This window comes from Marmota marmota, unplaced genomic scaffold, assembly GCF_001458135.2.
Source record: "Marmota marmota marmota unplaced genomic scaffold, marMar, whole genome shotgun sequence".
NCBI lineage: Eukaryota > Metazoa > Chordata > Mammalia > Rodentia > Sciuridae > Marmota > Marmota marmota.
In genome coordinates, this window is record NW_026000016.1 from 45,622,394 (window position 1) to 45,644,731 (window position 22,338).

The 22,338-nt window shown below is 50.9% G+C and overlaps 2 protein-coding genes across 3 annotated transcripts in view; both read left to right on the forward strand.

Moving 5' to 3' along the window:
• LOC107140669 (arginyl aminopeptidase) overlaps window positions 1–6,390 on the forward strand; it is a 20,271-nt gene extending 13,881 nt beyond the window's left edge. The window contains exons 7-11 of the mRNA XM_015483833.2: window positions 654–766; window positions 918–1,026; window positions 2,501–2,725; window positions 4,373–4,515; window positions 5,913–6,390. Coding sequence (XP_015339319.1) covers window positions 654–766; window positions 918–1,026; window positions 2,501–2,725; window positions 4,373–4,515; window positions 5,913–6,071 — 749 coding nt within the window. The 3' untranslated portion in view covers window positions 6,072–6,390. The remainder of the gene's footprint in view (window positions 1–653; window positions 767–917; window positions 1,027–2,500; window positions 2,726–4,372; window positions 4,516–5,912) is intronic.
• Window positions 6,391–9,983: 3,593 nt separating this feature from the next.
• On the forward strand, window positions 9,984–16,093 carry Elf3 (E74 like ETS transcription factor 3). Of its 2 annotated transcripts, none has more exons than XM_048809680.1 (9): window positions 9,984–11,242; window positions 11,644–11,810; window positions 12,341–12,562; window positions 12,709–12,804; window positions 12,998–13,117; window positions 13,231–13,320; window positions 13,438–13,554; window positions 14,447–14,642; window positions 15,317–16,093. In XM_048809680.1, the coding sequence occupies exons 2-9, from the start codon at window positions 11,648–11,650 to the stop codon at window positions 15,429–15,431; spliced, it is 1,119 nt and encodes a 372-aa protein (XP_048665637.1). In that variant the 5' UTR covers window positions 9,984–11,242; window positions 11,644–11,647; the 3' UTR covers window positions 15,432–16,093. The 2 variants fall into 2 exon arrangements, with proteins under 2 accessions (XP_048665637.1, XP_015339321.1); XM_015483835.2 differs by having other exon boundaries at window positions 9,986–11,242; window positions 11,640–11,810.
• Window positions 16,094–22,338: the final 6,245 nt, after the last annotated feature.

Here is a 22,338-nt window from a genome sequence, read left to right on the forward strand (position 1 = left end):
TTTTTTTTTTTTTTTTTTTTTTTTTTTTTTTTGTAAACAGAGAAGCATTAGACAAATTAGACAAGTTCAGTGGCTTGTCCAAGGTCATGAACCTAATCATTTTTAGGTTCAGAGGTTTTTACTTTTTTTTTTTTTTTTAAATGTTCCATGGGTGACTAATGTAAAACCATTTTGTTCAGCTGAAGCTCATGTTCCTTGGTCCCTCCAACTATGGAAATGAACTTCTTGTACGTTGGTAAATTAGTTTTAGTCTAGAACAGTTGTGAAAACAACGCATTCTGGGAGGGGAGGTTGAGTAGGTAGGGGGTGACCAATATGGCTGGAAAAGACTGCGCTCCATGTTTCCATGTTCCATCCTAAGAATCGATGGTTCCTGCCCAAGCAAAGCAGACCTCAGGAACAAGGAAATATGTCAGTTCCTCTGGATGGCTGGTTTCCTTTTCCTCTTCTTAAGTCCGTAGTTTCTGACCCTCTAAGATCTCCTTTGAAGTGCTTTGGGAGAGGCCAGAATGGATCTAGAAACCTTGGTCTTCCTGTCCCCGTGGAAGCTGGTTTGATGTTTTGCAACATTAGTCTTTGAATTTGGAGCAATGGGGACAGTGAGGGGAGTAGATTATTGATGCTCAAATCCTGTCTGCTTTCTCCTCTGCTAGGTGTTGACCCAGACGATACCTACAATGAGACACCCTACGAGAAAGGTTTCTGCTTTGTCTCATACTTGGCCCACTTGGTGGGTGATCAGGATCAGTTTGACAAGTTTCTCAAGGTATAGTCAACTTTCAATGAGGGGAGAAGGACAGGGAACAGATAAAGCAGCTGGGAGGAATGCAAGGGTAGAGGCAGAGGGCATAAGAGGTAAGGGGTTGGAGAAGGCCCAAGCCATCCAGAGAAGCTAAAAGGCACCTTCCTTCCCACAGGCCTATGTGGATGAGTTTAAATTCCAAAGTATCTTAGCTGATGACTTTCTGGAATTCTACTTGGAATATTTCCCTGAGCTGAAGAAGAAGAGAGTAGATTCCATCCCAGGTAAGTAGAGGAACTGGCTCACAGGTTTCTAGGAGATAATGGAGAGTTATATCTAGTTTATGTTTGGAAGACCAAGGTGGGTGGGAAGTCAGTGGATAAAAGTTATCTGATAAGTGGCCCTTTGTGGGGAGCAATCCCAGATCCCAGCTCTGTTCCACAAAAGTGATTCTCTTGGATGTAAGATGCAGTTCAGTGGGAGAGCACATGCTTAGTGTGTGCCAGGCCCTGGGCTCAGAACTAGCAATGACTACAAAAAGACCTCTCTCAATTCCACTGTAAAAGATTTCTCTCAATTCCACTTGGCCTCGTTTTCAACTGTTTTGCTTCTCTACTCTTCCCTCTGTGTTTTGTTTTCCTCACACCTGAACACACATGATCATTCCCTTCTCTCTCCCCAGAGAGTTGCTGCCACTGCCCATACGAACAGTCTCAGGGCAGGATGGGGCAGCCCCTGCCTTAACTTCATGGTTTGGCCTTCTATGGCCCTCTGAGCAAAGGAAAATGCCAGCAGCTGTCCTGCTGTCTGCTTGGGAGGTTCTGCCTCCTCAGAGAGGAGAGAATGTCCTGTCATGGGTGAGATAGTTCATTAGACACACCCCTTGGTCCTGCTGTGAACTCTGAGTCACTCTCTTGGGCCTGCTAACGTCAGCCTCCTATGACAGCTGGATTGGTTAGGCCCTGGGTAGCACCTCCTCTCTAGACAGAGGCCTGCATTTGAAGGTCATGAGATTCTGTAGCTATCACTAGGTGACAATTCCTGAGTGCTTACTATGCACCAGGCAGTGTGCTAAGCTTTTAATGTGTATTTGCTCATTTAATCTTCACAGCTATCAAACAAGGTAGGGCCTGTCACCACCGTTTTACAGATAAAACTGAGGCGCCAAGACATGAAGTAATGTGCCTGTGGTCTCCCAGCTAGTTAAGGGAAGAGTTGGGACAGTAACCCAGGGAGCCCTGTTTTGGAGCCCTGGTGTTTAAGCACGATGCCGTTGCAGTGATCAAGAGGAGAATACAGCTAGGAAAGCATCTGACAGCATAAGGTTAATTATAGAGCAAAACAACAAAACACTTTCACTGCTGGAATCCCAGCCACTCAAGAGGCTGAGGCAGGAAGAATCTCAAGTTGAAAACCAGCCTCAGCAACTTAGCAAGACCCTGTCTCAAAATAAAAGATAGAATGGAGATGAGCTCACAGAGTGCTCCTGTGTCCTGTCCCTAGTATTGAAAAACAAATGCACAGAACACTTTCACAGAAGAAATAGTCACAGTCCAGCCTTACTATGATATTCTCCAGGTATCATCTAACTTTGACCTTGCTGGACAAATTGTTGTTTGGGAAAGTGACATTAAGTACTGGAGAAGGAGTTTGGGTTGAAGAGAGGTAGGGCTTGAGGTCTCTAGGAGTTGCTTGGGAAAGTTGACCTTGACCTGGCCAGAGTATTCTGATAGTATCTTCTCTCCTTTTGTTCAACAGGTTTTGAGTTTGATCGATGGCTGAATACTCCTGGCTGGCCCCCCTACCTTCCTGATCTCTCTCCTGGGGACTCACTCATGAAGCCAGCTGAAAATCTGGCCCAGCTGTGGGTGACTGAGGAGCTAAACATGCCAGCCATTGAGGCTGTGGCCATCTCTTCCTGGAAGACCTACCAGCTGATCTACTTCCTAGATAAGATCCTCCAGAAATCCCCTCTCCCTCCTGGTAAGAATAAGTGGGTTATTTCTTCAATATGCTGAATCAAGTCTCCTTGGGTAACAGCTTTTAACCTGGTCCAGAAGGAGAGTCAGGAGGAGTTGAGATATTGGCCCAAGGCAGTGCCAGATATAGCAGGGAGGCAAGTACTTCATGAGAAACCTGTCATCAGAAGAATACAGGTCCTGGGTACTGGTGCCATGGGGAGTAGAGGAAGCCTGGCATTTCTCAATGCTTCAGGCGCTGCAGGCCACTTTTTTAGGCTCTGCATATCTATGAGGTGGCTTAATCCTTATAACTAGTCTGTGAAGGAGGAATTGTGATTTTAATCCCCATGTAACAAAATGAACTTGAGGCACACATAGTTCATACAGCCAATAAATGGACTGGAATTTGAATACAGTCATCCAAAGCTTTTAACCATTAACGCTTGCTGCTTGATCAAAATGATATTCACCACTGGGTGTGGTGGCGCATGCCTGTAATCCTAGCAGTTTGGGAGGCTGAGGCAGGAGTGTCATGAGTTCAAAGCCAGCCTCAGCAATTTAGGGCTGCCCTAAGCAATTTAGCGAGACCCTGTCTCTAAATAAAAAATAAAAATAAAAAAGGCTGGGGATGTGGCTTGGTGGCCTGGTACCAAAAAGAAAAAAAAGACAGAAAGAAAGAAAAAGAGATAATATTCACCAAGGGGTGAGAAAAAGCTAAAACATAATGGTGCTTGGCAGTAATCTCAGCTACTCAAGAGGTTGAGGCAAGGAGGAGCATAAGTTCAGGGTCAACCTCAGCAATTTATTGAAACCCTAATTCAAAATTAAAAATAAAGAGGGCTTGGGGTGTAGCTCAGTGGTAAAGTGCTGCTGGATTCAGTCTCCAATATTGTGGGGGATGCAGGTAAAGTTCAGATAAATTGATAGGTTAATGGTAGGAAAAAAGTGGGGAAGCATATTTTAGGGGGTATACATGTGTTATAATCCATAAAGGAAAATAGGATGATTACAGGAAAAGAGCATGTCTGTGACCTGCACCCATATTACCAGTTTGGGGTTAGGTGACTGGACAGTAAGGGACATTGGACAGAAGAGCCTTAGAAGTTCAGGTAACTGGGCTGGGGCTCTGGCTCAGTGGCAGAGCGCTTGCCTAGCATGCATGAGGTACTGGGTTTGATCCTCAGCAACACATAAAAATGAACAAATAAAATAAAGGCATGCTGTCCATTTACAACTACAGTGCTACAGTCAAAAAAGTGAAAAAAAAAAAAGAAGTTCAAGTAACTGTGATAATAGAATATTACCATTCTGGAGCATAAGAATGAATGATAAAGTGGGTGGTTGTGTCCTCTTTGAGGACCTCAGGGTGGGCAAGCACTTAGTGTCCCTAAGAATGGGGCTTCTTGGCTTCCCCTGCTGGTCATTAACAACGCATACCATTGGGTATGGAGGCACATGCCTGTCATCCCAGCAGCTCTGGAGGCTGAGATAGGAGGATCGAGTTTAAAGCCAGCTTCAGCAACTGAGCGATGCCCTAAGCAACTGAGTGAGACCCTGTCTTTAAGTAAAATACAAAAAAAGGGTTGAGGATGTGACTCAGGGTTAAGCACCAGGGTTCAATCCCTGGTACCAAACAAAACAAAACAATCGATTTCTTTCTCTTTTCTAGGGAATGTGAAAAAACTTGGAGAGGCATACCCGAAGGTCTCAAATGCCCGGAATGCAGAGCTGCGGCTACGATGGGGTCAAATTGTACTTAAGAACGACCATCAGGAGGATTTCTGGAAAGTGAAAGAGTTCCTGCAGAGCCAGGTGGGTGACCCCCACCTCCCTGTCCCATGAAGGCGGGATGTGGACTACCCACCATACTTGAAGTCATCCTGTGGGCAAAGCGTGTTTAGTGTCTTGTGGTCTGAGCTCAGAGCTACAGAGGATGTGGGGCCTGGGACCTCCAGAGGATCTTACCCCTCATTGTGTTAATAATGTGGCCGCTGGAGATATCGTCCTAGGGAAAGAGAAAGCCTGCAAGCTTAGGGGTTTTTTTGCAGATAATCTGGTAGAGGCTTGAGAGATAAAAGGTAGTCAGCTAACCCTCACTCAAAACTGGTAAGGAGGGTAACACATAGCATGGTTCTGGTCATGGGAAGAATGGGAGAGGGCCAGAGGACAAGCAAGGTGAGCAAAGGCTAGATTATATAGATCCCTGCCTTATGGGAAAGCTGCAGGACTTGGGATTAGAATGCACAGAAGGATCCTCCATCAGCTCATGAGATCTGCCTCCTGGGTAAGGGTGGGGCTTTCCCCAGGAACTGAATGTCATTTAATTGCAGAGCAGGGAAGAGTGGGCTGGATACAAAGCAATGCTCAGCTTCTCTGATCTGCATGAAGCAGGAGCTGCATGTCTGTTGGGGGTGTTCTGAGCCCTCTGACCACTTCTTGTGAGGTAGACAGTTATGCAAATTTGACTTAGGGGTTTTCTTTTGCTTGATTGTAGTTGACCGTATGTGGTCCTGAGTTTTATGTGCTACAGTCTTAAAAAAAAAATATATATATATATATATATATATATATATATATATATATATATATATATATCNATTCTTTACATTAGCACATTTTACCAAAAATATATATATATATATATATATATATATATATATATATATATATATATCTGGTCTTTTAGTTGTAGATGGATACAGTACCTTTATTTATTTATTTTTATGTGGTGCTGAGGATCAGGGCCTCACACATGTTAGGCAAGCGCTGTACCACTGAGCCACAACCCAGCCCAGTTGTTTTCTTTTTTAATGGTACTAGGGATTGAGCCCAGGGGTGCTTTACCACTGAGCCCCACCCCAGCCCTGTGCTGCCGCCTTTTATGTCTGTCACTACCTTGGTAGCTGACCACCTCCAGCTCTCCAAAAGTTGGCAGTCCCTTTGTGTTAACCCATCTCATTTGTTCTGTGGATGTAGGGGTCCCTATGTTATCCTGGCTTTGGATGCATGTTGAGATTTATCTCCATGGATCTTTGCCACCTGAGAAGATGCCAGAATCAGAGCACCTCTGACTGGGAAGCTCTCTATTTCAACTCTGGTTCCACATCCCTCTTGGCACTTGACCATGATCCCTGTTAGACTGCTTCCAGGGGAAGAGGGCTGGGAAGACAACAACAAGCTGCTCAGAGCCCGTGCATGTGTTTCTGCAGGGGAAGCAGAAGTATACCCTTCCGCTGTACCACGCCATGATGAGTGGCAGTGAAGTGGCCCAGACCCTCGCCAAGGAGACTTTTGCGTCCACTGCCTCCCAGCTCCACAGCAATGTTGTCAACTATGTCCAGCAAATCCTGGAGCCCAAGAGCAGTTAGAGGTCATGTGCATGGCCTGTGTCTTCGGACTGCCCAGGCTTTCAGAATAATTGTTCTCAAATTCTAGTTTTCCAGTCAACATCCTGAAGTTTTGGTCCCCTCGGGATAATCTGTTTTCTGACCTTAGGTATCTGTCACTTTGGGCCTGTGCTCTGGCAGGAGCTTCTGTCTGTCCCTCCCTCCCACAGCTCCTCTCCATACAGGCTGCTGGCGTTGGTGGGGGCAGTCGGTCTTCTCCTGCCTTCCCACTTAAGTTTCTGGGGAGAAGCAGAGAGGTTTTCCTTTCTTTTTTTAAATAAATGTTTTTAAGCAAAAAGTAGATAAGTTGGAGTGATACACTGAGTAACTGTTAATTTCTTCTACCAGGTGTACCTTCTGAATGTGAGTGATAAGAGAACATCACTGCGGGGCTGGGGGGGGACATTGTCTCCCTGTCTTTAGGGAACTGCCAGACTGAGGAGTGGGCCCACGCAGGCCAGTGAAAAAAATGATTGGCCACATGGCAGGGCTGTTGCAGGGACAGCGTGGGGATGAAGAGCCTTCCAACCTGCTCCGTGGGAGGGAGCGAAGCCCAGTTCCTTAGCTGCAGCCTCACTCCAGTGCTCTCCTCCCCCACCTCTCACACACAAGTTTGATCTAGTGCTCTCTCTCTCCCCTTCCTTCCCGTCCCTGGCCTTTGCGGGGCCTCACCTGCCTGTGCTCTTCGATAACTGTATTTTAATGGTGTGGTGATGGGTAGAATCTGTTCAAAACCTGGCATTTGGACTCGGGGAGGTAGAACCTTGCCTAGCATGTGCAACGCCCTGGGTTCTGTCCCCAGCATTCCAAAACCAAAACTTGGTACTAAATTCTGATTTCTTGGCTTCATTGTAGGCTAAGCAGTGAGTAACTTGGGTTTGAGAGTGAGGTGAGAGGAGGGTTGAAAGAAAAATTATATTTAGATTATCTTTTTTAACTACAGGGACCCCTGAACCAATATCCATTTGTGGTTCTGTCCCTTACTTTAGGTTATCCATGTGGCCTTCCCTGCACAGGGATTGAGAAAGAGTACTTCAGTTGATTTGTTCTTAGTCTTAGCCAAAGCAAGAGAATAGTAGTAACCAACGGTTGGCAGGAGAGCACCTCTTCCCCATGGCACGCTCAGAGCCTCCCCCGAAGAAGGGGGCAGTTGTGAATCATAGAATGACTTGGGAGGTCCTGGATTGGGGCAGCTACTCAGAGCATTGACTTTTTCCCCCCTTCCTGGCAGTACTGGGGATTGAACCCAGGGCCTTGCGATGCTAGGCAAGCACTCCACCACTGAGCTTCAGCCTCAGCCCTAGGCATTGGCAACTTGATACCAGACTGTTTCCCATACTCTTTCAGGATGCCCTTGGCAATATGTTATGGGCCAAGACTATTTTAGGGCTTGTCTAGATGCATCCTCATATCCCAGCCTAGTGTTTAGCATATCAGCTGAGACCAGTAGCCTTGTTCTGTATTAAAACCCTGTAACATGGATGAGTCCAGTAAATACGAAGGGTCCTGGAAGCCAAGGCTGGGAGTGCTTCCTCTGCAGCCTTCTCTGTCGCACTTGCTTTGTGAGTCCTTCTGTTTCATAGTATGGGCACGCCACCTTTGCTCCCTGCTGTCTTGCTGAGTATGTCTGTCCTTTAAAGGGCTGGGGGCTATCCTCTTGCCATCCTCCTGTCCTGAGGGTGAGGCTATGCCACTGTGGTATTTGGAAGGCCCCTTGCTTCCTGCTCCATAGCTGGTCTGACCACAGTCCTGGAACCTCCTCAGCCCTCTGAGGCACTGACCCCAAGTCCAAGTCTTTCCTATTTTCCTGCCTCATTTGGTTATTGAAGGCACTAATAGTTGGACAGGTGCGAGCCTGCAGGATTTCCTCAGCTCCATTTCTTCTGTGGAGAAGCCTCATGAAGGCAGGGTTGCTGGTGGCCTTCTCATTATGCTCTGTGCCTCCTCCTCACCCTGCCTCTGGAGCCCTGGCCAGGTGCTCTTCAGGCGGGAGCATGTGAGCAGCCCTGGGGCTGCAGCCGGTTCTCCCACATTCCAGGGTGAGTGACTGGGTAGAGGGTGTGCCTGCCTTGGGCTCCTTGGGGGTGGCCCCCTGAAGGGCTGAAAATAATCCTGTCCAGAGCCCCTGGCTCTCCTGCCACCCCTGGCCCAGTGAAGGGGACTCTGGACATTAAGAACCCTCTCTCCTAGGCACCCAGTAGTTTCAGAGACAAGAAAGATGAGAAGCAAATCCTCCAGTTATCAAGTCAGAGAGGGGTACCTGGATGTGGAATCATGAGTCACCTTCTGTTAAAGTGACCTGTGAAAATACCCCCTCCCCCACTATTGTGTTGTCAATTAAGGGGATGGGGAGGAGAACCACACCCTGTATCTCAGATGCATGAATAAAGTTTGAGGCTGAGGGTGTAGAGTGGTAGGGTACTCACCAGGCCCTGGGTTCCAGGCCCAGCACCACACAAAACAAAGAGCTAGAAGAGACCTTAAGGATTATTTATTCCAAACAACCTCTTTCTTTTTGGCATGGTACTTGGGATTAAACCCAGGGGCACTCTACCACTGAGCTACATCCCCAACCCCTTCCCTGCTTTTTGAGACATGGTCTTGCTAAGTTGCTCAGCTTGGCCTTAAACTTACGATCCTACTGCCTCAGCCTCCAGAGTCACTGGGATTACAGGCGTGTGTCACCTTAGCCAAACATTATCAGTTTTTAAAATATTTTTAGTTGTAGATGGACACAACTACATTATTTTGTTTATTTAGTTTAATTTTTTTTAATGTGCTGCTGAGGATAGAACCCAGTGCCCCATGCATGCTAGACAAGTGCTTTACTACTGAGGCAAGTGCTGTACCACTGAGCCACAACCCCAGCCCCAAACATTATTTTTAAAGAAGGAGATGTGCAGAATCCATGCACCTTGCCCAAGATCACATAGAACAGACTCTAGAACATTAATCTCCTACCTCCTTTCATCCTGTTACTTCTGCTCAGGGTCTCCAGGGGTGGGTCTGTGGGACCTGTCTCTTGTATTTGGAGCTCAATTCATAGAAGCACAGGTATGTGGGACTCTCTGCCACAGGGGAGGCTAGGGTTCCATCCAAGACTGAGGGGGAGAACTGCAGCCAGAGGCTCAGAGTGCAGGGACCTGGTTCCTTTCCCAGCCTTACCATCTACCTAATTCATTGGCCTGGGCAAGCCATTCCACCCCTCTGAGCTGCATTTTTCTCACCTAAAAAATGAAGGTAAGTAGGGCTGGGGTTGTAGCCCAGAGGTAGAACGCATGCCTGGCATTTGTGAGGCACTGGGTTTGATCCTCAGCACCACATAAAAATAAGTAAATAAATAAAGGTATTGTGTCAACCTACAACTAAAAAATAGATTTTTTTAAAATGAAGGTAACTATCCAGGTGCAGTAGTGTGCACCTATAACCCCAACTACTTGGGAGGCTGAGGGGGAAGATTGCAAGTTCAAGGCCAGCCTGGGCAATTTAGTGAGTCTCAACTAGGGATGTAACTCAGTGGTAGCGCAGTGCATGTGCAAGACCCTGGGTTCAATCCCAGCATTTTTAAAATAAAACAAAGATGCCCATTGCTTACTGGATTTTTGTGTGTGAAGATTTTTATGTTAAAAGTGCTTGGTAAGCTGGGCAAGTGGTACAAACCTATAATCCCAGCCTCTCTGAAGGCTAAGGTAGGAAGAGCATAAGTTTGAGGCCAGGCTCTGCAACTTAGTGGGACCCTGACTCAAAAAATAAAAAGTATTGGAGAGCTGGGTGTGGTGGCACATGCCTGCAATCTCAGTGACCTGGAAGGCTGAGACAGAAGGATGGAAAGTTTGAGGCCAGCCTCAGCAATTTAGCAAGGCTCTAAGCAACTTAGGAAGACTCTGTTTCAAAATAAAAGATGAAAGGGGCTGAGGATGTGGCTCTGTGGCAGAGTGCTCTGGGTTCAGTCCCCGTACTGCAAAAACAAAGAGCTTGACAAAATAGGAAACTGATGCCACAGGATTCCCTTCTCTGAATGACATGACCCAGGGCAGGCTTCTGACCAGTAGAGGGCAGCAGACAGGTACTGGTAAACAGGGAAGGCTACTAAATTAGGCATCTGAGGAAGGTTTTGGGCTTGCTTGTTTGTTTTGTGGTGGTCCTGGGGATCGAACCCAGGGGTGCTCTACCGCTGAGTTACATCCCCTGGCCTTTTAACTTTTTTTGAGGTAAATTGTTGAGGCTGGCCTCAAACTTTTGTAATCCTGCCTCAGCCTCAGGGTAGGGTGGGATTACAGGCTTTGGCCACCATGTCCAGCTGAGGGAGGACTGTTAAGTACAGCCCCATCTCACCATAAGTGGCTGCAAAAACCTTGATGCTTGGGTGGGGCCTAGGCAGGCAAAAAATGAAGTGGACCCTGTGAATGGGTTCCGAGGCTAGGGACCCTGGAGCCTGGGGGCTACACCTGCAGGACAGGCCACACCCATTAGCCCATGAATATTGCCTTGCAAGGAGTCTGGAGAGTCGTCCTTCACTCCAAATCCTGGGTGTTGTGGAGAAAATCCCTAAACCTCAATAACTTCTCTCCTCCTAGGCTCCTTTGTCCCCAGTTCTCTGGACAGTTAGAGGCAGGGCCAGGGTTCAATCAGGGGTTCTGGTTTCCCCACTTACCTTTTCCCCTCCCTAGCCCATCCCTAACCTGGCCCCCAGGAGGAATTTCCTGAGCCAGAGGGTGGCCAGAAGCACAGATGCCCACCCCAGTGGCATTCCCACCACCTGCCCAGGTCAGAGCCCTGGGCCCAACCCCAGAGGGTGCAGGATGACAGAGTCTGACAATCATTAAACCAGCCGGGCCTGATTTCCCAGCACCGCCTGCTAGGATCCGGGCCAAGTGGCACAGAATATGCAAATCACCTGGGGCCAGGAGCCCAGTCTGAAGGCCAGGAAATCCCCTCCATCCAATGAGCCACCAGCTCAGGTTACCGCCGGGACAAACTCCGAAGACCTGGTGTGGGGAGGAGCTCCTGCGGCTCTATATAGGACGGGTGGGGGAGCACAGGGGCCAGACTCCTCACTGCTACCTGGCCGAGCTGTTGGCCACCTGGATTTCTCTTCCACCTGTGACCTCCGAAGCCTGCCTGCCTGCCTGACGCCCGCACCCTGCCACCCGGTAGGACCCCCACCTGTCACGTTCCCATCCGGGAAACCAGGGATGGTTTAGTGGATCTGCAGCTCTGAACCTGCCCCCTCTAGTCTGGAATTTCCCAGCAGGAGTGTGCGGCAGTAGGGGGGTCCTGAGAGTCAGAGTATCCTGTCTGTAGGAGGGACAAGGACTTGGAAGCTCCCACTTAAGGGCTCTGGGCGATCCGAGCAGGGAGCCCCAGCAGGAGGGTCTAGTAGCCACACTTTGCTCTGAATCTAGAAGCCCTTTTTGAAGAGAGGGAGCACGCAGATGCTGACCTTGCTGCCCCTTTGGGTGGCTCCTGCCCAGGTTTGGCCAGAAGAGAGCAGCCAGGATGTAAGGGGAGGAGTCTGGAACCTTCACCAACCTTGTCCCCTCTCCCCAGGTAGCCTCATGGCTGCAACCTGTGAGATTAGCAACGTTTTCAGCAATTACTTCAGTGCTATGTACAGCTCCGAGGACCCCAGCTTGGCCTCTGCTCCCCCTGCTGCCACCTTTGGGGCTGATGACTTGGTGCTAACCCTGAGCAACCCACAGATGTCGCTGGAGGGGACAGGTGTGTGACGTGGGATGGGGTGCCTTCAGGGACGGAGGGAGACACGGCTCTCTGCTAGATAAATGGGGAAGCGGACAGGGAGGAGGGTTCCCAAGTGAATTCCAGGACTAGGGGCTGAGGTGGTGGGGATTGTGGGGACTGTGATGGGCCAAGAGAGGATACTGGGACCAGGGTGTCATGAAAGCCACATTCTCCCCCTGTTCCTGGGGAGGCTTCCTGAGAAATGAGGTGGGAGTGCACACAGGATCCCAAAGGGGCTGGGAGCCGTGGCACAGGCCTTAATCCCAGCAACTTGGGAAGCTGAGGCAGGAGGATCACAAGCTCAAGGCTAGACTCAGCAACTGAGGCCCTAAGCAATTTAGTGAGATCCTGTCTCAGGAAAAAAAAAAAAAAGTGGAGGGGCTGGGGATGTGGTTCAGTGGTTAAGCACCCCTGGGTCCAATACTGGGTACAAAGAAAAAAAAAGAATCCCAAAGGGGCACCAGAAATGGGGCCTGTGCTGACCCGGTTGCTGTGCTGGCCCCTTGCAGAGAAGGCCAGCTGGCTGGGGGAGCAGCCCCAGTTCTGGTCGAAGGCCCAGGTTCTGGACTGGATCAGCTACCAAGTGGAGAAGAACAAATACGATGCCAGCTCCATTGACTTCTCTCGGTGTGACATGGACGGGGCCACCCTCTGCAACTGTGCCCTTGACGAGCTGCGCCTGGTCTTTGGGCCTCTGGGGGACCACCTGCATGCCCAGCTGCGGGACCTCAGTGAGTGCAGGCCACTGGTGCCACAGGGGCCTTGGAGGGGAGGAGAGGGTCAGCCCTGGGCAAGACCTGGAGCCTGGCCGGAGGGCGCAGCCAGAGAGGGCCCGAGGGAGGGGCAAGGGAAGTGACCCCTCCTTCCTTCTCCTCAGCTTCCAGCTCTTCTGACGAACTCAGCTGGATCATAGAGCTTCTGGAGAAGGACGGCATGGCTTTCCAGGACACCCTAGGAGACCCCGGCCCCTTTGGTGAGGCTCCTTTTCTCCCCCATGCCCAGGTCTACCTGTCCTGTCCCATTCCTGGCCCTACCTAGAGTGAGAGGAACGGCCCCTACCCAGGCCTCCTACCCCAACTGGAAAAGGCCCGGCAGCAGCTCATCAGGCCCCGGAGCCTTACCTGCCCTTGCCTGGTCCCCTGAGCCCTCTCTCCTCTTCCCCTCAGATCAGGGAAGCCCTTTCACCCAGGAGCTGCTGGAAGATGGCCACCAGGCCAGCCCCTACTACGCAGGCAGCTATGGCGCAGGAGCCCCCTCCCCTGGCAGCTCTGACGTCTCCACCGCAGGTGAGAGCGCAGCCTCCCTCCCCCAGGGACCCCAGGGCCTGGGTCCCAGCACTGGAACCCAGGCCTCTGGGTCCTGTGTGGCAGCCAGGCACTCACTCTAACCTCCCGCCCAGGGACCGGTACTTCCCAGAGCCTCCATTCCTCAGACTCCGGTGGAAGTGACGTGGACCTGGACCCCACTGACAGCAAGCTCTTCCCCAGAGGTGAGCAGAGGGAGGCCCTGGGGGTCCCGTTCCCTCCTCCCTGCTCCTGCAGGGCTTTCTGGATAGGAGCTGCTCCCCCAGTGACCACCCTCTTGACCTCCCACCTGTCCCCCATAGATGGATTTCCTGACTATAAGAAGGGGGAAAGCAAGCACGGAAAGCGGAAACGGGGCCGCCCACGGAAGCTGAGCAAGGAGTACTGGGAGTGCCTGGAGGGCAAGAAGAGCAAGCACGGTGGGTGAGCCCTGGCCTGCGGGCGGGCAGCTGGTGGGCGGCAGGCCACCTCTGCTCTGCTTCCCTGCTGCTGCGCCAGCGGGGAGGAGGAGGGCTGTATGGCGCTGGTCCATGCCTCACTGCAGGGACTACCATGTGGTCTTGATGAGGAGGGGAAACGAGGCTCCTGAGGGAGGCCCAGGGCTTGAGTGTTCATGTTTCCAGTCCACCCACTCCAGTTCTGTCTGCACTTAGCCATTGTCCTGCCTGCTGGGACACCCTAGGTGGTGGGTGGAGGCAGCTGGTGGGTGCCTGGGGGGGGACCCTAGAGCCACTGGGCTGAGATACTGGACACCAACCTGCTGAGGGTGGGGAAGGGGCCTCAGGCATTGTGTGCTCCAGCAGCTTTGAGCCTCTGGGAGATTGCCCTGAAGGCCTCTCTTGCCTGCATGCTTGCTCGCATGCACATATAGCTGGTTTCTGTGGGGGAGTGTATTTTTCCAGGAAGCTGTCCCCTGGTCCCCCAGCCTGGGGCTACTTATCTGTTCCCATACTCAGCAAGCTCTCACCATGGGTTTCTCTGTAGGCCCCCCACCAAGCCATGAGCCCCCAGAGGCCATAGGGGTCCTTGTCACCATCCATGCCAGCCAGACGTTTGATCAGTATTGTCAGGAGTGAAACATCTGTGCTGTGCAAGAGGTGTCCAGCCTTCCTGGAGCGCCTCGTCTAAGAGGACATGAGGAGGAAAGTGCTCGCTACAATACACACTCCAAGGGCACTGTAGCCGGTTTCTGGAAGGTTTGGTTTCCTGCTCTGGCCATTAGTCAGCAGTGTGCAGGGTTAGGGTTAGGGTCAGCCGGCCTGGTGAGAGGGGCTGCCCTGGCCTGCTGACTGAAGGGATGTGGCCTTGTAGCCCCCAGAGGCACCCACCTGTGGGAGTTCATCCGGGACATCCTCATCCACCCTGAGCTCAACGAAGGCCTCATGAAGTGGGAGAACCGGCACGAGGGTGTCTTCAAGTTCCTGCGCTCTGAGGCTGTGGCCCAACTGTGGGGCCAAAAGAAAAAAAACAGCAACATGACCTATGAGAAGCTGAGCCGGGCCATGAGGTGAGATGCTCATGAGAGTCATGGGGCTCATGACTGAGCTGGACATCCGGGGACTTGTTGATCTGACCGGTTGTTTGTGTACCCCTCCCCCCTCCCCACCCTCTCTGTCACCCCTGGGATCCATGTAGTAAGTGTTAATCCTGTGGAGTGAGGACGGTGAAGTTGCCCACTGACCTGGGGGGTCAAATGGTAGCACGGAGAAAGTGTTAGCCTGGCACGTTGCAGGCACCGTGACTTCAGCTGACATATGTGTTATTTGCAAGGTGGTCCTAAGAAAGGCACCTGGAGAGTGCTGGAAAGACCACGGCCATGCCTGGGCCAGGGCTCTGCTTGTTTGTCTCTGGGCTTCAGTTTCCTCCTGTTGCCACAATGATGGCCTCGCTCATCTCTAGGCTCCCTTCAGCCTGCACCATGTGCCTTCATGAAAAGGCCCAGGATGTAGCCATAAGCTATAAACAAACCAGTGCAGAAGCAGGTGCCCTGCAGACATTGATAGGCCGGTATGGCCGCAGCAGATGGGAAGAGCAGTCCAGGAAGTATGGGGCAGGCTCAGGTGGGTCTGGCTGCAGACCAGAGGAGACAGATCAGCCGAGGACTTGGGCCATGTGGGATGTGCTGCAGCGCAGGCCACATCTCCTGCCTGTGCACCTCTGACCACCTCGCCTCTGGTCCAGGTACTACTACAAACGCGAGATCCTGGAACGGGTGGATGGCCGCCGACTGGTCTACAAGTTTGGCAAAAACTCCAGTGGCTGGAAGGAAGAAGAGGTGGTTCAGAGTCGGAACTGAGGAGCTGAACTAGACCAGGACCAAACTCATGGACTTGGACTGAGGCCTGCAGCCCTCCTGGAGGCCAGGCAGGCTTGGAAGCCCCTCCATTTGGATGTGCTCCCTGCAGAGCTGTGGAGAAGCCGAAGTCTGGTGTGTGGTCAGGCCTGTCCTGGAGCGGGGCCTGCAGCCTCTCCTCTGTCCTCCTTCTGGAATTATAAGCCCTGGGGTTTGAAGCGACTTGCTCGCTGACTCTACAGCTGCTGGTTGGCTGCTTCCAATCCCAACGCTGCTGCCGATGACACCTTCCCTGGCAGATGCTTGGACTCAGCCATGGAGACTGTTGGGGAGCCCTGGGATAGAGGGGACAGGCAGTGTCCTCCAGCCCCTCCTTTCTGGACTGGCTTCCACCTCTCTACTCAGTGCTTGGGCTCCACGGCGGGGGGTCAGAGCATCCCTAATTTATGTGTTATAAATACGTCAGATGTACATAGAGATCTATTTTTTCTAAGGCATTCCCCTCCCCCCTCCTCTCTCACTGAGCACTTGTGGCCAGACTTGTCACCCTGCCTGGCCAGTGAGAGGAGGGCTGCAGCCAGACCCCTCAAGATGGGGGTCCTGGCTCCTTTCTCCTGTGAATGGAGGCCGAGACCTCCAATAAAGCGCCTTCTAGGTTTTTCTAACCTTTGTCTCTGCTCTCTGTGTACTGACATCTAGGCCTCCGGATCAGATAGGCCTGAGCTGGGAAAGGGGTCTTAAGGGACAGAGGGGGAAGACAGAGCATCTGGGGGCTGGGAAACAGGAGAGTGGGGCTGGTAGGACCCTGACTTGGGGCAAAGAGGACAGGTAAGGCTGTTCACGACAGGGAAGGTGTGCAAGATGGTCACACAATCAAGGACGTGAGTTTCAGAGGCTGCCACCACCACACGTGTGCTCAGTGACCTCGGCCACATCTGCCCTCTGGGGCTGCTTCCTCCTGAAGGACAGGGGTTTGGACCTGATGTTCTCCAAGACATCGAGAATTGCATGTCCAGCCTTGTGGAATAAAGAGGGGCCTCTGCATTCCAGCTAAGTTGGCTGCAAGTTGAATGTCTGTAACATGAATCCTAGCTTCTGTGCCTGATATGAAATCAGAGTTAAGATCTTGTGAAGGGGAGAAAGCAAAGCAAAATGGAGAGGATGCTTGCTGAGAAAGAATAGGGGAAGGAATTGAGATTTATTGACAACTGAGTCTTCTTCCAGGCACTGAGCTAAAGCCACTCTGCATCTTCTCCTAAGAAGAGAGACTTAAGGTTCCCATTTTACAGTTTCAGAGCACAAGGTTTGGTCGATGTACTTGGGTTCTGTCCTTTACCCTATCCCAGGGAGCTTCTCCAACCTCACTAACTTCTAATCCAATCCTCAGCAGATTCCAGAACTGCATTACTGTTTCCACAGTGATGACTCTGGATGGATTGATTGATTATTGATATATGGTATTGGGATTGAACCTAGGGGGTACTCTACCACTGAATACATCCCCAGTCTTTTTTTTATTTTTATTTTGAGACAGGGTCTTGATAAATGCCCAGGCTGACCTCAAAATGGAGATCCTCCTGCCTTAGCCTCCTGAGTCCCCATGCCTAGCATGTATCTGATGTTAGGGAGAACATTTCATTGATGGGACTGTCCATAGGTCTACTTATGAAGAATAGTCTCCAAGTGGAAAGTTACTTAAGTTCAAGGCTTTGGATTCCACAGGGCACATGAATAATCCATTCTATAAATTTGAAATACTGCTCAGTTGTCTTGGAAATATCACATTATTTGCTGAAGGGATGTTGACAAAGAAGGGCTCTTAGACATGGTGGTGGGCACGTGAGCACGGAGCTTGCTCTGGAGAAACAGCAAGTGGTGGAAAGGAGAGTGGGGCGCTTGGAGACCATAGTGAGCAAGTTAGCCAAAGAGAGAGGTGGGCGAGGGCTCCGGTTCAGGCAGGCCTGGCTCCCACTAGAAGGCCACTTAGCTGGGGAACTTTGGTAACCACTTAGCATAACAGCAACCTCATTTCTTGAAATTTCATAGGCAGTTTATCCTGTGCTATTTGCTCTACCATATTATCTCCAGGGTCCTTTTCAAGCTTGAGAGAGGTGACCCAAAGTTGCCTAAGATCACCCAGCCAAAAGTGACCAAGACACACTTGATAGGCCTCCCTAGGTCCTCCATTTCTTCAGGTCCCAAAGGAGATCCCAGCAGTGAGTTTCAACCAGAGAGCATGTGCGGAGCTGGAGGGCTGAGCATATGGCGCAGGCTTGAGAACAGCTGCGAGGTCCACACCGCCTGCTGACCTCTGTCCTGCTGTCTTCTGTTATGAGGCACTTTCTTCATCCCATTATCTCACTGGATCCGCCCCACAGCCTCTGAGGAGACTGGGCGTCCCATTTCTCTGATGAAGCCGGAGCCTAGCCCAAGGTCACTGGCCAGGGGAGAGTAGGGACCAGAACTCAATGTGCTTGCCTGTGCCTGGGGCAGAGCCTGGACCAGGGACACGTTTCTTACTCAAGATATCTTTCTCCCCTTACCCAAGATATCTTGCTCTCTGCCCTCCCACCCTCAGAAAACCAGAGCGCCCACATACACCTAGGCCAGCTGTTCTCGGCCCCTCCCCCAGAGCTCTCTGTGTTAGGAGCCAGTTATCCTTACCCAACTGGGAGCCTTGGGATGGACTCACCCTCAGAGGTGGCCCTGTCTCTTGCCCACCTGCCCTGGGTCCCCTCAGGTGTGTCCTGGACTGGGGGTGGGGCTGGGCTGTTTATATCCTGCCCTGAGCTGCTGGTTACCTCTTATCGACTTCTCCAGGGTTGGGTGTGTTGCTAGGCAGGTCAGAGGGAGGTCACCCCTCCCGTGTTTGGGTGTGCCCAGAGGGGGCTGGGTCCAGACCCAGGGGGACTGAGTTTGCTGCCCTGGGCCTCCCCGGGGTTGGTGCCCAGAATCCCACAAAGCTCCACCCCTCTCACCCCTTGGGAGAAACCCAATTTACAAAGCTGGTCAACAAAGTGGGGGCAGAGCTGGAATTTTTATAAAGGGGTTTGTATCAGTCTGCTCGTTTGCTGTGGTTATCTGTTTACACATCTCCCTCCCTTACTGGGTCCTGAGCGCCTTGGGGCGAGTACTGGGCTTGCTCAACTCCGCGCCTTGCACAGCGCACAGCGCACAGCGCCTGGCGCACAGAAGGTGCTCCATAAATATTTGTCAAACTGCCCTGTGACTCTCCCTGCCCTGGCCACCCCTTCCACACACTCACACCACACACCAGAACACACCCACACTCACTCATGCACCATCACCCACTGCTACATATAATACACTTGTACCCATAACACACACTCAACACCATCACCCACTGCTACATATAACACACCCCTGCCCATAACACTCACACTTCTAACCCACATATGCATATATGCTTCTGTGTGACAATCACACCACACACACACATACACCAGTCTCATACAACTACACTGCTCACAACCAGACTCAACCCCTGCTGTGACCAGCCTTTTGTTTACACTGTCCATGTCCTCCCTGGGCTGGGAGACAACTGGCCTTGTGTTTGAAGCTTGGCCTCCACTCTGCCCTTCCTCCACAGGTGGGTTCAGTCCTTCCCTCTAGTTGGGACCAGCTACATAATTTGCAGCACAAAGAGGAAACTTTGGCCCTTGTTTAAAAGTTATTTATAATTTCAAAACTGCCTCAACAGAGCATAAGCTCAAGCACGGGGCTCTGACCCTGAGCGCAGGGCCCTGAATGATGAAGGGAACACTGGCTACGTGTCCTGTGGGCTGTTGGCCACTCACCACACCCTTTACTACAGATATGTCAGCAATGAGCACCAAACAGTGAGGAACTTGCTGACATTTTTAAATTGGAAAACATTTTCATGGAAAAAAACTGACTTTGTGGTTCTCTTTAAAAGCTCAGGAGCCCTGGCCGTGGCCAGCGAGTTTTTCCACGGGACCAGTCTGCAGAGGGGAACCAGGCCAAGCTCAGGGCAGTGGTAGCACCTGCCGTCCCAGCTATTTGGGAGGCTGAGGCAGGAGGATCCCTTGAGCCTGATGTCGGGCAACAGAGTGAGACCCTGTCACAGAAAGATGGAGGTGGAATCATGCCGTTCTCTATGGGGTCTTGAGTTCACCACCATTGCTACCACGCAACACCTGGGTGGCCCCGAGGGGCGTGCCTGCCTCCCACCGCTGCTCCTTCCTGGGAGAATGTTTGATTCCCTCTCTACCTGGAAAATGGTGGCTTGTCGAGGATGTTAATAAATAAATGGATGATGAGGTCTGGAATTGGGAATAGTGATGCTCGTGGGTTGGAAGCCCAGCCAGATCCTTCCGCTCTGAAGGTTTGCAGTGGGGATCAGAGGCCCCCTATATTTGCTGGGAAGTGTTACATTTTCTCACCTGCAAGACCACCTGCAAGCCACGCCCAGTGTCCTGCATGACTCAATCTCACCTGCCCACCTCCACACCTCAGTTCAGTGCCTGGTATATTGTGACCCCCACAGACACTGAAGATCATCTGTATGACCTTCTTGACTGGGCAAGACTGCCTAAGGGGAGGGCCCACAGATGGCACCACTGTCCAGCAGTCTGTCCAGTCTCTATACCTCTCTTCCTGCTGATGGAGGAGAATTGGCTGAACCTCATGTGTCTACACAATAGCTCTTCAGTTATTTTTTCCCCTACCTCATCTCTTGTCAGGCAGAACAAACACCTTATATGAGTCCCTACATCATAACCATTTACCAACAGTTTGGAGAACAGAGAACTAGATCTAGAACAACCCTCATCTCGTAGTTGAGGAATATGAGTCTCCTTAAAGGAAGATGATCCATTCAAAATCACTCAGAATGCTGATACAGAGACCGGGCTTAATATTGACAGCTGGTCCGTTATTGAGCACCTATTAGGTAATAGGCTACGTGTCAAGTTATTGTTATTTATTTTTGTGGCACTGGAAATTGAACTCTAGCACTGAGCTACATCCCCAACCCTTTTTTATTTTTTTATTTTTGACACAGAGTCTAAGTTACCCAGGCTGGCTTTAAACTTGGCTTTGAACTTGCAATCTTTTTTGCCTCAGCCACCCAAGACACTGGAATTCCAAGTGTGCACCACTGTGTCCAGCTATTTATACCCATCATTCATTCATTCTCTCAGTGTTCATTCACTATCTGCTGTGCATCTGGCTCCTTAGTAGAGACAGGTGACCCAGAAGGGAAGAAATCACCCAGGGAAACTAGGGCCTAGGCTGGAGCCTACGAAATTCCAAAGACATCTCCTAAAACCTCCCACCAAGTCTGCTAGTTCCAGGCAAGTGCCTCATTTTACAGATGAGGAGACTGAGGTTTTAGAAAGCTCAAGAAACAGCTCAGGTTTTCAGAGCTAGAAAGTTTAGAAAACCAGCATTTGAACCTGGCTTCCCTCTTTCCTCAAACCCGCATCTGACTCTCCTTTGAAAGGTGCTAAGCAGCCTACACATCTTACTGCTGCACTGGCGCCTGAAATTCTACCATCAAAGGTGCAGTTTGAGAAGACCCCTGTCTTTTTTTTTTTTTTTTTTTTTTGGCGGTGCTGGGGATTGAACCCAGGGCACTGCATACACTAGGCAAAAGCTCTACCACTCAGCTATACCCCCAGCCCTTCTTATTTTATTTGAAAAAAAAGGTCTTGCTAAGTTTCATCCTCCTGTGCCAGCCTCTGGAGTTGCTGAGATTACAGGCATGTGCCACCTCTCCAGCTGAGAATTGCCCTATTGACATAAGGACACACCTGGGGTGAGTGAGGGTGGATTCAACTAGCGTGTTGCTTTCCAGGGACTCCTTGACCCTGTGGGAAGGTTGAGGACTGAGTTTTCAGATCATGAGACCCTCAAGTTTCCACCCTTTGGGAAAGGCCTCCTCATCCCTGCCCCAGAACCCCCTCCTCCTCCTTCTCCTGCTACGTGCAGGGTTGGGCTGGGGCAGCAACAGCAGCAACAGCAGCAGCAGCAGCAGCAGCAGCAATTAGCCCAGCTCAGCCGCCCGCCCGTTACTGGAACCTGCAAGTCAACTCTGGAGCTGATCCAGGAAGCCACGCCCAGTGTCCTGCATGACTCAATCTCACCTGCCCACCTCCACACCTGCTAGCCTCAGTGACCCAGGCCACAATGCCAAGGGGAAAGTCCCAGCACCCTTTGGTCCATCCTCATGAGTTTGCAAGGCAAGCTGGGATTTAGAGTGCTTGTATCTCAAGTTCTGTTCCCTGGCTGATTGCAGAAAGATGTTCCACTGCAAACGCTAAGGCTAGAAAACGAATCTCTACCTTAAATGTAGAGGGTGCATGTACTGGCTCGCTTGACTTCTGTGAAGTGCAAGCAGCTTAAGGCCTTGGGAAATACTATTTTTCATATACCAAACCTGTCAAGAATAAAGAGAATTCCCCCTAGTAAGGTGCGATTGGGCACCCCTGTAATCCCAGAGACCTGGAGGCTGAGGTGGGAAGGTGGAGAGTTGGAGGTGAGCCTGGGCAGCTTAGCAAAATCCTGTCTCCAGATAAAAAAATAAAGAGGACGGGGGATGTAGCTTAGTGGTCAAGTGTTTCTGGCTTCCATCCCAGTACTGGAAATGAGAGGGGGGGAGGGGGAGAGGGGGAGGGGAGGGGAGGGGAGGAGAGGAAAAGAAGGGAAGGAAGGAAGGAAGGAAGAAAGAATGATGGGATGGAATCCAGGGTCTTCTGCATGCTCAACAAGTGCTCTGTCATTGAATTCCATCGCTAGCCCCTTTTATTTATTTATTTACTTACTTACTTACTTATTTTATTTTTTTGCAGCCCTGGGGATTGAACCCAAGGGCACACTATCACTGAGCTACGTCTCCAGCCTTTTATTATTTTTATTTTGAGACAGG

Coding starts and splice junctions, on each gene's coding strand:
- Elf3 (XM_048809680.1), top strand. CDS start 11,648: ATGGCTGCAACCTGTGAGATTAGCAACGTTTTCAGCAATTACTTCAGT. Junction 12,563..12,708: donor TGCCCAGCTGCGGGACCTCA/GTGAGTGCAGGC, acceptor CCTTCTCCTCAG/CTTCCAGCTCTTCTGACGAA. Junction 12,805..12,997: donor AGGAGACCCCGGCCCCTTTG/GTGAGGCTCCTT, acceptor TCTTCCCCTCAG/ATCAGGGAAGCCCTTTCACC.